This window comes from Eptatretus burgeri, chromosome 12 (genome assembly GCF_056783735.1).
Source record: "Eptatretus burgeri isolate ZD-2024b chromosome 12, Ebu_testis_v1, whole genome shotgun sequence".
Taxonomy (NCBI): Eukaryota; Metazoa; Chordata; class Myxini; order Myxiniformes; family Myxinidae; genus Eptatretus; species Eptatretus burgeri.
In genome coordinates this window covers 93,708,160-93,722,487 of record NC_140972.1, presented here as the reverse complement: position 1 = coordinate 93,722,487, position 14,328 = coordinate 93,708,160, and the positions used below count along the sequence as shown (strand labels likewise).

Genomic DNA, 14,328 nt, shown 5'->3' with positions numbered 1-14,328 from the left:
TCTCCCATTTCTACCTCTGAGGTTTACCACATCCGCCAAGACCCTATTCTCCCTTCGCCTACAACTCATGTCCTCACGTTGTAGTGCATGCACACGTTCTTGTGCACCTGTGACCCCTTCACCCTACTTTCTGTGTGTGGACCCTTTATCCTCCGTGGTTATGCTCTTCCATGAGCTTTAACACCTGTTAGAAAAACAAAACGTCCTGAACGAGGTCGGATAATCCAAACTAGGGGCCGTTCCTGCGAAGACTCCATTGCCGAGGGTTCCAGGGCCTGCAGCCACAGGTATCGGTCGAGTGAAAAGTAGAAATCTGAACAGGTACAAGGTAAACAATTATGAATATTTATTTCAGAGCAAACACTGATACACAAACGTAAAAAGCTACTCACCGTCATCGAGACGGCTCACAAAACGGGGTACTGTTAAACCAGAACTAAACAGAGGCCTTTCCCGGATTGCGGATTCTATGCAAAAATAAGGGTAATTAAGAAAGTCTTAGGATCTCAGCGTGTAGTTCAAGAGTTTATAGAAAATAATTGTGGTGTTCTTTAGCGCTGTAAAGCTGCACTTGATAAAATGAATTGCTCTGGGCCAGGGGTCACATCGATGCGTGGTACTTTAAATATTGGAGGACAAGCAGCAGGGTTTTAAAACGACTAACAGCATCATACAGTACAAGAAAACAAGTCAGACGACGGGACGCCGTGCGCAGGCCTTTCAACTCCGTGGCCGAGCATCACACGAGGATTTGCTCTTCCGCTTACGGCTCTTATTCGGCTGTTTGGGATTTAATTTCATGGCGAGCTGGAGATTTAAAAAATAAAAAACCCGAAAACACCGTGAAATGGTGGAACAATCACATGATTGTTCGGCTGACCTTTCACCTTTATCAACATCACAGGGACGGTGGATGCCCTGCAAATTTCTGTACACAACTGAACCTTGCTCAAAACTTATTCTTAACTAATAAGCAAAATAATAAAATAAAATGAAAGAGAAAAATTAAACCCCACATGTTAACCACAGTTGAAAATTACAAACAGCTGCTCCAAAAGGCTGTCCGTGAGACCATTTTAGCAGGAAAGAAACGTCCGTGGATGAGGCATGTACAATTCGGAACCACAAACGGTTTGATTCGCTCATTACATGCACGCCATCTTGAAATCACACATCCATCGGCTGCGGACAAAGTATCAAATATTTAGGACCCGCAATCACAGTTCCCATTTGCTGTACATCGGCAATGCAGGTTTTTGCCGCTAAACTTAAAGGGGAAGTGGTGGAGGTGGAGGTGGTTGAGGGGGGGGTTGGGGGACAGGGCTAAGGTTAGCCACATACATTAGCAGTGGCTCTCCTAAATGGAGGAGTGTCAAAAAAAGAAAATTACATTGATGTAAGAGTGACAAAGAGTACAGAGAGACAGACAAAGAGAGGGGGAGAAGAGAGGAGAATTAAGGGAGCACATGGCGAATGGAGTGGTAGAGAAAGGGAGGAGGGGGGGGACAGAGAATTGGGGAAGGTTGGAGAAAGGAAGGAGAGACAGACAGAAATAATGAAGGGTGGGACAGATAGAGAGAATGAGAGAACAGAGAGAATGAGGATCAGAAAGAGAGAATGAGGGGACAGAAAGAATAAGGGGTTGGGTCAGGCAGAGAGAATGAGGAGAAGACAGAGAGAATGACGGGGGCAGACAGAGAGAATGACGGGGGCAGACAGAGAGAATGACGGGGACAGACAGAGAGAATGACGGGGACAGACAGAGAGAATGACGGGGGCAGACAGAGAGAATGACGGGGGCAGACAGAGAGAATGACGGGGGCAGACAGAGAGAATGACGGGGGCAGACAGAGAGAATGACGCGGGCAGACAGAGCGAATGACGGGGGCAGACAGAGAGAATGACGGGGGCAGACAGAGAGAATGACGGGGGCAGACAGAGAGAATGACGGGGGCAGACAGAGAGAATGGCGGGGGCAGACAGAGAGAATGACGGGGGGAGACAGAGAGAGTGACGGGGGGAGACAGAGAGAGAATCACGGGGGCAGACAGAGAGAGAATGACGGGGGCAGACAGAGAGAGAATGACGGGGGCAGACAGAGAGAGAATGACGGGGGCAGACAGAGAGAGAATGACGGGGGCAGACAGAGAGAGAATGACGGGGGCAGACAGAGAGAGAATGACGGGGGCAGACAGAGAGAATGACGGGGGCAGACAGAGAGAGAATGACGGGGGCAGACAGAGAGAGAATGACGGGGGCAGACAGAGAGAGAATGACGGGGGCAGACAGAGAGAGAATGACGGGGGCAGACAGAGAGAATGATGGGGGCAGACAGAGAGAATGTGGGGGCAGACAGAGAGAATGTGGGGGCAGACAAAGACAATGATGGGGCAGACAAAGACAATGATGGGGCAGACAAAGACAATGATGGGGCAGACAGATAATGAGGGATGGGGTGAGACAGAGAGAATGAGGGATGGGGTCAGACAGAGAGAATGAGGGATGGGGTCAGACAGAGAGAATGAGGGATGGGGTCAGACAGAGAGAATGAGGGATGGGGTCAGACAGAGAGAATGAGGGATGGGGTCAGACAGAGAGAATGAGGGATGGGGTCAGACAGAGAGAATGAGGGCAGACAGAATGAGGGCAGACAGAGAGAATGAGGAGCAGACAGAGAGAATGATGGGGCAGACAAACAGAATGAGGGGTTGGGGGCAGACAAATAGAATGAGGGGTTGGGGGCAGACAAATAGAATGAGGGGTTGGGGGCAGACAAATAGAATGAGGAGTGGGGGGCAAACAAATAGAAGGAGGGGTTGGGGCAGACAAATAGAATGAGGGGTTGGGGGCAGACAAATAGAATGAGGGGTTGGGGGCAGACAAATAGAATGAGGGGTTGGGGGCAGACAAATAGAATGAGGGGTTGGGGGCAGACAGAGAGAATGAGGAGTTGGGGGAAGACAGAGAGAATGAGGGGTTGGGGACAGACAGAGAGAATGAGGGGTTGGGGACAGACAGAGAGAATGAGGGGTTGGGGACAGACAGAGAGAATGAGGGGTTGGGGACAGACAGAGAGAATGAGGGGTTGGGGACAGACAGAGAGAATGAGGGGTTGGGGACAGACAGAGAGAATGGGGGATGTGGGAAGCAGACAGAAAGAATGAAGGTAGGGACAGACAGAGAGAGGAGAGAGCAAGAGACAGGAGAAGTGAGAGGGGAGAGATCAATCGAGAGAGACACATAAGCAATGAATAGGAGTAAAGTCTGGTGGATTTTAAAAAATAAAATTAAAACGCAAGACCCGTTAACGTTTGTCTGGCTTCTGTCCAAGGAGGTCACTTGGCAAGGCGGCTTGAGGCCACAACGCCGTGGAGAGCTGTACACAGTCTCTGACTCCAGCAGGTCATGGAGGCACAGAGTGCCAAGCCGCTTTCAAGGGAGAAGTATCACGAAGGAACAGACAACACAGAGGGACCGAAAGAGACATAGGGTGGGAAGGGATGAGGTAAATCAGGGAAGATTTAGAATAAAGATACTGAGGGAATGAGGTCGAGGGTTTGGACAAATGTCAAGAGACAAGGGGTCAAAGCCCACTTCGAGTCCACAGTTGCAATGCTCGGCACTCCCTCCTTATGTGGAAGGAGAAAGAAAAGCAGGGCGAGAAGAGGTACAAGAGGGATGGCAGGAGGAGTGGAGAGGACCAAAAAGTTGCAGTGGTGACTAATCATTGAGTCACCTGTTGGACATGGCCCTCGGCCTTGGCTTCAGCCCCAGGTGGCTTGCCCGCCCAGGGGCTGCCTCCACCCAATGCCGGTGACCCGGCAAAGTCCTCGTCGTCAGTTGCGAGACCGTTGGCGGCCCCCGCGGCGGCCGCCGCGGCCCCTGCGTCGTACTGAGTGTTCTCGAGGCGGGTGATCAGCCGCTCGTCCTCGTCCCCAAACTCCCCACCCATCAGCGTTGGCTCCCCCACGACCATCACATCCTGTGGGACCGGGTGCACACAGCCCGTGCCGGGCCTCACCCTGCTGTCTGGTTGCAGGCAGCCCGTGCCACCCTGCATGCAAGTTTAACCTTTTTTCCCCTTTTAGCGACATCACACCACACTTAAATATGCACCTCACCCACAATTCATCTATGTAGTATTTCCCCTCAATTATCAAGCTAAAGAGGCATGCAGCCGTGATTTGCTGACTACAGGTATATTTTGAGAGGTTGCAAATCAGCTGTATTGACAGAATAACACTCATTTTAAAATTTACTACATCAATGATGTAAATTGTGATGCAACAGAACACTCATGAGGAAATAAAGCACATGGACAGCAGGCATTCGGAACAGTCGCCATTGGCAAGTGCAAAGCAAAGAGAAAGTTAACATATTTATCAAAAATTTTCAAGGACATTTTCAGACATTTCCACTTTACAGTGGACAGAGTGACCACAGATCTTGCCAAGGCGAGCGCACCGTAGTTTACAAAGGCTGTGCATAGTGTGTGAAAAATGAAACAATTGTCTCTTCTCTTTATCAAGCTTCATGACTCATCAAAACCAGGAAAGCAACTTGGCTCAGGATTTATTTTAACTAGTCTCAGAGTTAAAAGAAGCAGCGAAAGGATGAGGTTGGTGCGGGGGGGGGGGGGAGAGGGGGAGAGAAGCAGGCAGGGGAGTGGAGGGGGGAGGGTGGGTGGGGGCGAGAGGTTGTATTGTCGAATTTTCTTAAAACCACTGAACTTTGTTTACCCATGCACAGAGAGACCTTTGTAAATCTGGCCAGTAAAGTACAATGGCACGAATTTTGGACTACCTCGGATTGTGGATTAGGAAAGCTTCAGCTGAACATGTTAGCGTCAGTTTCAGCCTGAAAAAAGAGAAAAATACACTAATAAAATAAACAAAGCTGATTACATGTTTACTTTTAAAGTTCGGCCACATCAAAATTTCAGGGCCTTCTCTGCCAGGGTGGCAAGCAAGCACATATCCTACAGCCATTGTGCTTTTAATGGCCACACAGCCGTCACTCAACTGCAAATCACACCAGGGGGCGCCAAACACATACAGCGAGTTAGCCAGTTAGCGATCTACCGATCCACCAATCCACCGACTAGCTCCAATGTGCCTCTGAGCTCCAGAAGTTTAGGCCTAGGCCAGATTTCCCCTCCCCCCCCCCCACCTGGGTGATTTGCACAGCTCCATACTATCTGTGCATCAGAGCGCAGTGCACGCGCAATTACCGCCATAAGCACTCTCAACCGCCTATGTCTGCAAATCTGTGGCCTTATGCACCTGAGGCTAAAACAGACGTTTGCACGCGCTCACATATGCAAACCCGTTGGTGTTTTAACAAGAGACAGCAAATGGAAGAAAGAAAGAAGGAAGGAAGGTTGGAGGAGAAGGCAAATGGGAAGGGGTGAATTTTGTTTGGCATAAAGAAGAGAAAATCAAAGGGGGGGGCGTAAGAAAGAGGGTGTTGCCAATTGGAAAAAAATATTGATTAAAGGAGGAAGAATTAAACAATTGGCTCGGCAATGAGCAATTAATGGCAAGGTATGGATATGCCGGGGTGGTTATAACAGGAGGGCTGGCTATAATCTTAGGGAGGGTGGAGTAGGGTTATTAGAGAAGATAAGAGCTGGAAACACAAAACTGACCACGAAATGGTGGCAGCGAAAGGTGCGGAAGAAGAAAAAAGGCGTTGCTTACAGGTACCTGACTTCCCAGGCTGAAGTTGCTGCTCGGGCTCTTCTTCTTGCTGCCCGTGTTGTTTGCGGTTGCGGTACTCCCCGACGATGGTTTCCGTTTCCGTCTCTTGCTCGTTTGCTGTCGGGTCGGTTCGGCTGTACGGGCACACGACACGCATTGCTGGCTGGAATACCGACAGGATCCAAACACTCGAGTGTGCTGCCGTGCCGTGTGCAAATTCCCAGCGTGAATTGCTGACAAAGCGAAGAACTTTGAACAATCTGGTGTTTGTATTCACAACACGCTCTCGCAATGCTCACATCTCAAAACGACAAGCAATTAAAAGTGACTAAACTCGAAACTTTAAGGTTTTACAATTACTGCATCCTCAGCAAAATGTTCACTTTGCACCTTTAAACAAAATATGCACCACAAAACAGGCATCCTAAAACATAGTGACTTCCCCGTCAATTTATGGTGCAGGGAGAAACTTATAGTGTTTGTTGGTTCATGAAAAGATATTTCAAATGCTTTTCCAAACCAATAAGGGAGCCACAGATGCAGGACATGGTGTGGTGGCCTCTGAAGCGATTACGGAAAACTCACTGAAGTCCAACTTGGTGCATCGATGCTTTTTTCATGCGAGCGTGAAGTGAAGAACTCGATCACCATCTCCATATTTTCAAGAACTGGCTGCGTAGGCCTGACGTTCGACTGAAGGTGGCAGGAAGTTGGAATTTCACAATGCTGGCAATAACTTGCCTACTTTTTGCGAAACACGTCGTGAGATCTTCAACATCCACCAGCTGATGTTCATGGGACACCCAACTGAACTCCATCCGAGGGACAGCACGATGTGATGCAGAGGCCGTGACCGAGAAGCTCCAACGAGACGGTTAGGGTCAATCGCCAAACTCAGGTGAGACAGCTCAGAGGCAAGTGCGCTATCATGTCTCACCAAACATGAATAAATATAACAATGGAAATACCAAAATAGCATCACAGGTATGTCAAGATCAAGTCAGCCAAAGGGAATACTGAAGTTACAAAAAAAAAATCCCACTTTATCAACGTTCTCAAAGCATCTGCCATGTGATGTTTTACACAATCATCATCTATCCACCTTCTTGTGAACCTACCAAGGAGCATGAAGCAAAACTCAACTACATTCCTTCACATGTTTTGCCCCCCTGCTAGAATGCCAAGCCATGGCTGTCCAGTCCCACTGCACACTCCAATCCTTCAAAGAAAGGTCACACCAGTCTCATGTCATCCCCTATTTTAAAGACGTATCTCTGCTAATCTACCCAATGCAGTTGTGCTCCTTTGTCAGCTTCAAGTCCAAGTCTTCCCCCCTTACCCCTCTGTCACAGTGTGAACCACATCATAATAAAGACAGTGGCAATACCCCTGGGCACTCACCTGTTAGAATAATGATACTGAGGAGGAAGTCAAGATGGGAAGGAATCAGTAAAATGTACCAATGAACCAGTGTTACAGCAAATACCTATTGTGGGGGGCAACCGCTGCCCCGTAAATCCCCTTCGACTCCGATTTTTAAAAATGCCGTGAACAATCTTTGGTACGTGATGGGTGATGAAGATGATAGTCAAGTTTCATCGAAATTGTGTTGACCAGTAGTTTCTGAGATGAAAGCAAAGACCTCTTTTTGGAGGGGGGGGCAATCCCCTTGTAAACTACCCCCCTCCCTCATTGATCCCATTCAGATCCACATTTTTTAATGCCCTGAACAAACTTTGGTACATCACGGGTGATGAAGGTTGTGGTAAAGTTTCATCGAAATCGTGTGTGTCGTTTCAGAGAAGACGTTGCAAGTATTTGTGGACGGATGATGCACCATCCCATAAGCTCCTCAAACTACGTTCCAGGTGAGCAAATAAATTGTAACAATGATGATAATAATGATAATAAATAGGGGCAATACCCCGAGATGCTCATCTGGTAGAATAATAATACTGTGGAGGAAGTCAATGTAAGATGGAATCAGCAAAAGGTACCAATGAACCAATGTTGAAGCAAATACCTATTTTGGGGAGCAACCTCTCATCCCCCCGTAAACCCCTTCAGATCTCCATTTTTTAAAATAGCGTCAACAAACTTTGGTACATCGCGGGTGATGAAAGTTGCGGTCAGGTTTCATTGAAATTATGCGTGTTATTTTGGAGAAGAAAGCAAATACAAATGTTGAGGGGCAACCCACCCTCCCCTCCCCCCCTTCCACCCATAGACCCCCTCTCGACCACAATTTTTATAACGCTGTGAACAAACTCTGGCACCTCATGAGTGAAGATAGTTGTGGTCAAGTTTCCTCGGTGTGGTTTTTGGAGAAGAAAGCAAATACCTATTTTGGGGGGCAAAGCCCCCTCCCTCCGTAGACCCCCTTAGACCCCAATTCTTTTTTAATTGTGAGAACAAACTTTGGTACATCACGGGTGATGAAGGTTGTGGTCAAGTTTCATCGGAATTGTGTGTGGAGTTTCTGAGAAGAAAGGAAATGCGTACTTTGGGCGGAAACAAGACACTGAATCACAGAATTAAGAGACATATCGTCACAAGGCTGGAGAAGATATAATTGGAAGGTTTATTTTTCTTCTTCATATTATAAAAAGATGCTGGCTGCCAGACCGTGCAACCGATCACGATGAAATTTTAAACATGCATTCCCCTTGACCAATAGAACTTACTTATTAAGTTTGTCTTCAATAGCTTAAGCGGTTTAAGAGAAATAATTTTTTTTAAATATTTCCTTCAATCCAAAATGGCTGCCAAACCATGTGACCTTTAAATAATTGGTTAACATCCTGACATCCACAAGGCTTTGGGAAGATGTGTGTGAAGTTTCGCCTCGATCTGTTCTGCCGTTTCAGAGAAGACCGTTTAAGATTTTATGTTCAATCCAATATGGCTGCCGAACCATATGACCTATGACATCATGAATTTTAATTTCCCCTTCATATTGTTGCGTACATCACCCTCAAAAATTTTCATCATGATTGGATAAATCGTACTTGTCTAATTATGTCATAATGAAGGCACTGATGACATCATCGTTAGCAACCCTTATTCTCCATGCGGATGAGCTATGTTTCAATTTCTTCCATCGAGCGGTTTCAGAGATATAGTGGTAAAAACGTTTTCATTTTTCCAAAATTCTGACCACGTCAAGTGAACAATGACATCATAATTATCAGGAAAAATTATACACGAGCTGTTAATGTGTATCATTCACTGCGAAATGTGTATCATGGAGTGAGTGCCACCTTCAGGTGGGAGAGGATGTTACAAGAGTCCACCATTTTCAGTAAATTGTTCCTGTCCCCACATTTTCCAGTGCAGTGAGGTGTTTTGAATTAAAAGCAAAAGGTATGTTTTTGCCTCATGCATGGAACCCGGGTTATTCATATTTGTTTATACAGAGCTGTCAGTTGCGTACACACCACCCAAATAAAGGTATGAGTCAGAAGAACGTGTTGCATGCACAACTTCCGACACCCTCTCCCCCCCCCACTCCACAACCCTCACACCAACCCTCTGTACACCCACCCCCCCCTCCTCCCGCCCGTTCATATAAGAGAAACACCATTCTCACATGGATCATGACATATTTTATGAGCAAATACCAGCCATCGCTTTGCTGATGGTAATACTCAAGCAGGGAGAGTGAAGAGGTGGAGGGGAAGGAAGAGGAGGGAGGGGAAGTGAGGAGGAGTGGGGGAAGGAAAGAAAGTGTGAGGTGAGAGGAAGGAAGGCAGACGTGCGGTGGAGCGTTAATTACGATTCATAGTTTCATCGATTTTGCTGAAGATCCAAATCCGGATCTGGATAGGATAATTGTTTGATTCTTTAAAGTGATTCTTCACCATTGAGAGATAGGGCAAAAAACGATATCTACTATACTAGCCAGGAGGCGACGATGGTTTGCGGGCATTATTGAACAATGCCACGATAGGTACAACTGAGTTAGTGGAAGCTTTTAAGGAAGCCCTACCGTAAAAACCTATCTCTTCTGTCAAAATTGATCAAATCAAATCGGATTTTTTTATATGTTGTACTTATGGACATTACGCACAGTTTCTGGGAAATTAAATTGCGAGAAAAAAATGGAGAAAAAAAAATAAAAATAAATAAAAAGTTCAAGTGGGCGTGGCTCCGCCCACAAGGGTGTGGGACGCCCCTCATACAACAAGACACAACTAGACCATGATATCTAGCTTGTGTCCAAGTTTCATCAAGATCGCATCAAACGTCACGGAGCTATGCTCTGGAGAAAGTCACAGACAGACAGACAGACAGACAGACAGACACAATGAAAACAAGCCGGTAGGCGACATGGGTGGTCGATATATAATTGCATACTAGTCATACAGTTTTTGACGGATCGGGCTGAAATTTTTTGACAAAGAGGTTGATTATAGTGCGCATAAAAGCGCGGAAGCCGATTTTTGATTTTCGAAAAAAAAAAAAATATATATATATATATATAAATATTTTTCGGATTTTTTTCAAAAATTTCAAAGTCCCGTTGCTAATAAACAGTGGCGTCCATAGCAACGGTGCTCAAAAGCATACAACTAGAACCTGGTATGAACCTCCCAGTCAAGTTTCATCAAAATCGGTTGACTCCTCTGGCCTCCAGTGCTGTCCATTACATACATACAGACAGACGGAAAACCTGAGAATAAGGGTAGTCTCGCAACCACCCAACAGTTAGAGAGGGGTGAAAACATCACCTCCTTCACCTTTGGTGGCAGAGGCGATTAGAACCTCAATATCATCATAACAATTTAAAATAATTGTTCAAGTTACACTTGTCTTTCAAGTTTACTTCCTTGTCAGACAATGTACAAAGATCACACATTATATGGGATGGGACATAAGGATAAACTGAGCATCGCAGACAGGTCAGTGGTGTCTCTGTGTTATACAACTTCCAGTCAGGTCTTGCACCATCCACCCTAATTTCCTTGTCCTCCAACCTCCCCGGGTTTCTGTGGGGGGAATGTGGTCTGTCAGTAACCCACTTCTGGTGAAACTCCCAAAATCCAGCCTCACTTCTCACCTCCACTCATTTCATGCTCTTTAGTCTCACCTGTGGAAGCAAATTCCTCACTGTTCATTCTCACTCTTCCCTCCCAGGGCAGAGTCATGGAATCCATCATTGCATTTGACACCTCAGGTCATGCACCATCCATACTCATGATCTTTTCTACACTCATTAACCCTCCCTGTAAGTCTGGTGTTGGCTTTAGATCCAAGGCTCTCTAGTTCAATTCTATGTCTACGTTGAATTAACACCAGGTGGGTTGACTGAGCCTGTCATCCTTCCGAAGTCGGCAAAACGAGTACCCGCATGCACAGCCATGCCCCCAGATAATGATGCAGCCAAGCAGATACGGGCTGCATACAAATAAATAAATAACTCTCCCCAGGCTTCCATTCTACGTTATTGTGTTTCCCCCTCTTTTCCCCATTTCTGTTTCATCCACAGTTTTTCCCTTCGTCTTCCTGCAATGTTTGAGTTTGTATCCCAGCTTATTTACCTCCTCTACCTCCCTTTCATCTCGCTCTTATTTGTGCTCATTCTTCCTCCAAGAGTCCCTCGACGCTGCAGTTAGTGTGTTCTCCCATTCGACCATGTTAATATTGTCCTGTTACGTCCAATTCCTATCTGCATTCTCGCTCTTACATGAGCCTCGACTTTGTAAACAGCACACAAATAAAAAAATTTAAAATGCATAATGATCAAACTCGGGCAGTGACAGAACCCCGACCGGTCATGTAAAAATTAAAAGGTGAGCAGCACGTACATTTGATGAGAAATGCCACATTGCAAGTCACAGGTGAATGTGTCACGAGTCATCAAATGTGCACCTTCAAACAGTGCAACGGCTATAGTAGGGCACGAGACGTACAGGTGAGAAAATGAACAAGTCACCAAATTAATATCACAAATTATTTACATTATGGTGGCATTAAATGTGTTACCTGTGTTACCTTTTACGTCGATAAAATGGTTCATTTCAACAAACTCTTCTTGTAAACATTCCCTTTTCTCCTCTCAAATTCCAAACTTGCTTTCCTTCTTTCTTCATTCCTCCGAAGCATTCCTACACACTCACCTGTCTCTGCCACTCCCCCTTCTTGTCTCGTTATACCATTAAAATGACAATTCTCTTAATTTAGTAACTATCTTAACACGCCCCCCCCACCTCCCCAACCCGCCCCCCGCCCCCCCCCACAACCCACAACCCAACTTGACATGGCTCATTAGTATAATAATTACTATTATTATTGTACCCTATCAAGTTAGTAAACACTATTAATGATGTCACAAATAATAAATTACCACATTCAAGATGAATGAATCAGTGAAAATGCAGAAAACAAACATTCCTCATTGAAAGATTGAAACATTCTTCTGAAGTGATTTCACATTATTTTGTCCAATCATTGTATCAAAACAAATTAGAAACAAACTTTATTAAATAAACAAAACCATCGAAGAAAAGTGACGTTTTCTCACAGATACTCCACCGGTCAAAAGTTTTAGAACACCCCAATTTTTCCAGTTTTTACTGAAATTTAAGCAGTTCAAGTCCAGTGAATAACCTGAAATGGTACAAAGCTAAGCGGTAAACTACCAGAGGTTAAAAAAAAATGTTTAGGTTCCCAAAAACTGAAAAATAATGTAAATTTTGAAGTTGTTAAAAAGGCCCTTTTCAGGGAACAAGTAATGGATAAGCAACTGCAGCTGTTCTGCAGCAATGGAAGTAAATTAAGCCTTGAAAGTTGATGCAAACAATTCCTGCAGATGTCCCAACTTTTGTTGATTAGTTACAAACCCTCTGTCTATATAAAACCAGTGTTGGAACAGACTGTGTTGCTACACCCTCTGAAGCATTATTTGGACAACATTGCACTGCAGGAAGTAGTATATTGCTATCATAATGGCGAGAAAAAGACAATTAACAAAGGAAGACAGACAGACCATTATAACTCTTAAAAGTGGAGGTCTTTCCTTTAGAGAAATTGCAAAGCAAGCCAAGGTGTCAGTGAGTACAGTTTCCAACACCATTAAAAGGCACTTGGAAACTGGAGGAAACTCTGACAGGAAGAGGACTGGCAGACCCAAAGCCACAACACAATCAGAAGACAAGTTTCTGAGAGTCAACAGCTTGCGTGATAGGCGGCTCACAGGACAGCAGCTTCAAGCACAGCTTAACACTGGTCAAAGTAAGGAAGTCTCGGTTTCAACTGTGAAGAGAAGACTTCGAGCTGCAGGTTTGACAGATCGAGTGGCAGTAAGAGAGCCATTGATAAGATGGCAAAATAAGAAAAAGAGGCTCGCCTGGGACATGTTGCACCGCCAGTGGACTACTGAAAACTGGAAGGTCTTATGGACCGATGAATCGAAATTTTAAATCTTCGGTTCATCATGCAGGCTTTTTGTACTCCGTCGAGGAGACGAAAGGATGGTTCCTCAGTGTGTGACACCAACTGTCAAACATGGAGAAGGAAGAGTAATGATCTGGGGCTCTTTTGCTGGATCCAGAGTCGGCAACTTGCACAGAGTGACTGGCGCCCTGAACCAAAAGTGCTACCATAGCATTTTGCAGCGCCATGCAATACCCTCTGGTCTATGCCGAGTTGGTCAGGGGTTCATCCTACAGCAAGATAACGACCCAAAACATACCTCCAGGCTGTGTCAGAACTAAGAAACGAACAAGACGGTAGGCTTCAAATCTTGGAATGGCCAGCACAGTCTCCAGACTTAAACCCCATCGAGCTGATTTGGAATGAACTGGACAGAAGGGTGAAAGCAAAGGAACCTACCAGTGCAACACATTTGTGGGAACATCTGCAACAGTGTTGGGAAGAACTTTCCGAACAATATGTGATTTCCATTGTAGAAAGAATGCCACGAGTCGGTGGCGACTTTGATGAGTCAAAAATTTAGATTAAATTTTGTTCAACAAAACGATTCCATGGTTTCTTTTTTATCTGCAATTGTTTATTTGTTCTATGCTTTAATTTCAGAGTACATTGAAACTTTAGACTACTTAAATTTCAGTAAAAACTGGAAAAATGGGGGGGGGGGGTTCTAAAACTTTTGACCGGTAGTGTATATATATATATATATATATATATATATATATATATATATATATATATATATATATATATATATATATATATATATATATATACACACACACACACACATGAACATTTGTTATCATAGAAATGGATATGATGACAGGGGTGAGATGGGGTTATGTAAGGGTAAGAGGGTGAAGGGAAAGGGGGAAAGGGGGAGAGGGAAAGGGGGAGAGGGAAAGGGGGAGAGGGAAAGGGGGAGAGGGGAAAGGGGGAGAGGGGAAAGGGGGAGAGGGGAAAGGGGGGTGAGGGGAAAGGGAGGGTGAGGGGAAAGGGGGTGTGGGGAAAGGGGGTGAGGGGAAAGGGGGTGAGGGGAAAGGGGTGAGGGGAAAGGGGTGAGGGAAAGGGGGTGAGGGGAAAGGGGGTGTGAGGGGAAAGGAAAGGTGAGGGGAAAGGGGGTGAGGGGAAAGGTAGGGTGAGGGGAAAGGGGTGTGAGGGAAAGGGGGTGAGGGGAAAGGGGTGAGGGGAAAGG

The 14,328-nt window shown here is 45.6% G+C and overlaps 1 protein-coding gene across 11 annotated transcripts in view; it reads right to left on the bottom strand.

Moving 5' to 3' along the window:
* Positions 1-331: 331 nt before the first annotated feature.
* LOC147016153 (LIM domain-binding protein 2-like) overlaps positions 332-14,328 on the bottom strand; it is a 252,825-nt gene continuing 238,828 nt past the window's right edge. For 4 of the 11 annotated variants that reach the window (XM_085848910.1, XM_085848911.1, XM_085848901.1 and 1 more), the window contains 2 exons: positions 5,700-5,833; positions 332-4,054 (listed from right to left, as the gene is read on the bottom strand). In XM_085848910.1, the coding sequence (XP_085705036.1) occupies positions 3,725-4,054; positions 5,700-5,833 (464 nt within the window). In that variant the 3' untranslated portion in view covers positions 332-3,724. Of the gene's footprint in view, positions 4,055-4,803; positions 4,858-5,699; positions 5,834-14,328 lie in introns of all 11 variants that reach the window. The other 7 variants (XM_085848904.1, XM_085848906.1, XM_085848905.1 and 4 more) reach the window with 5 other exon arrangements.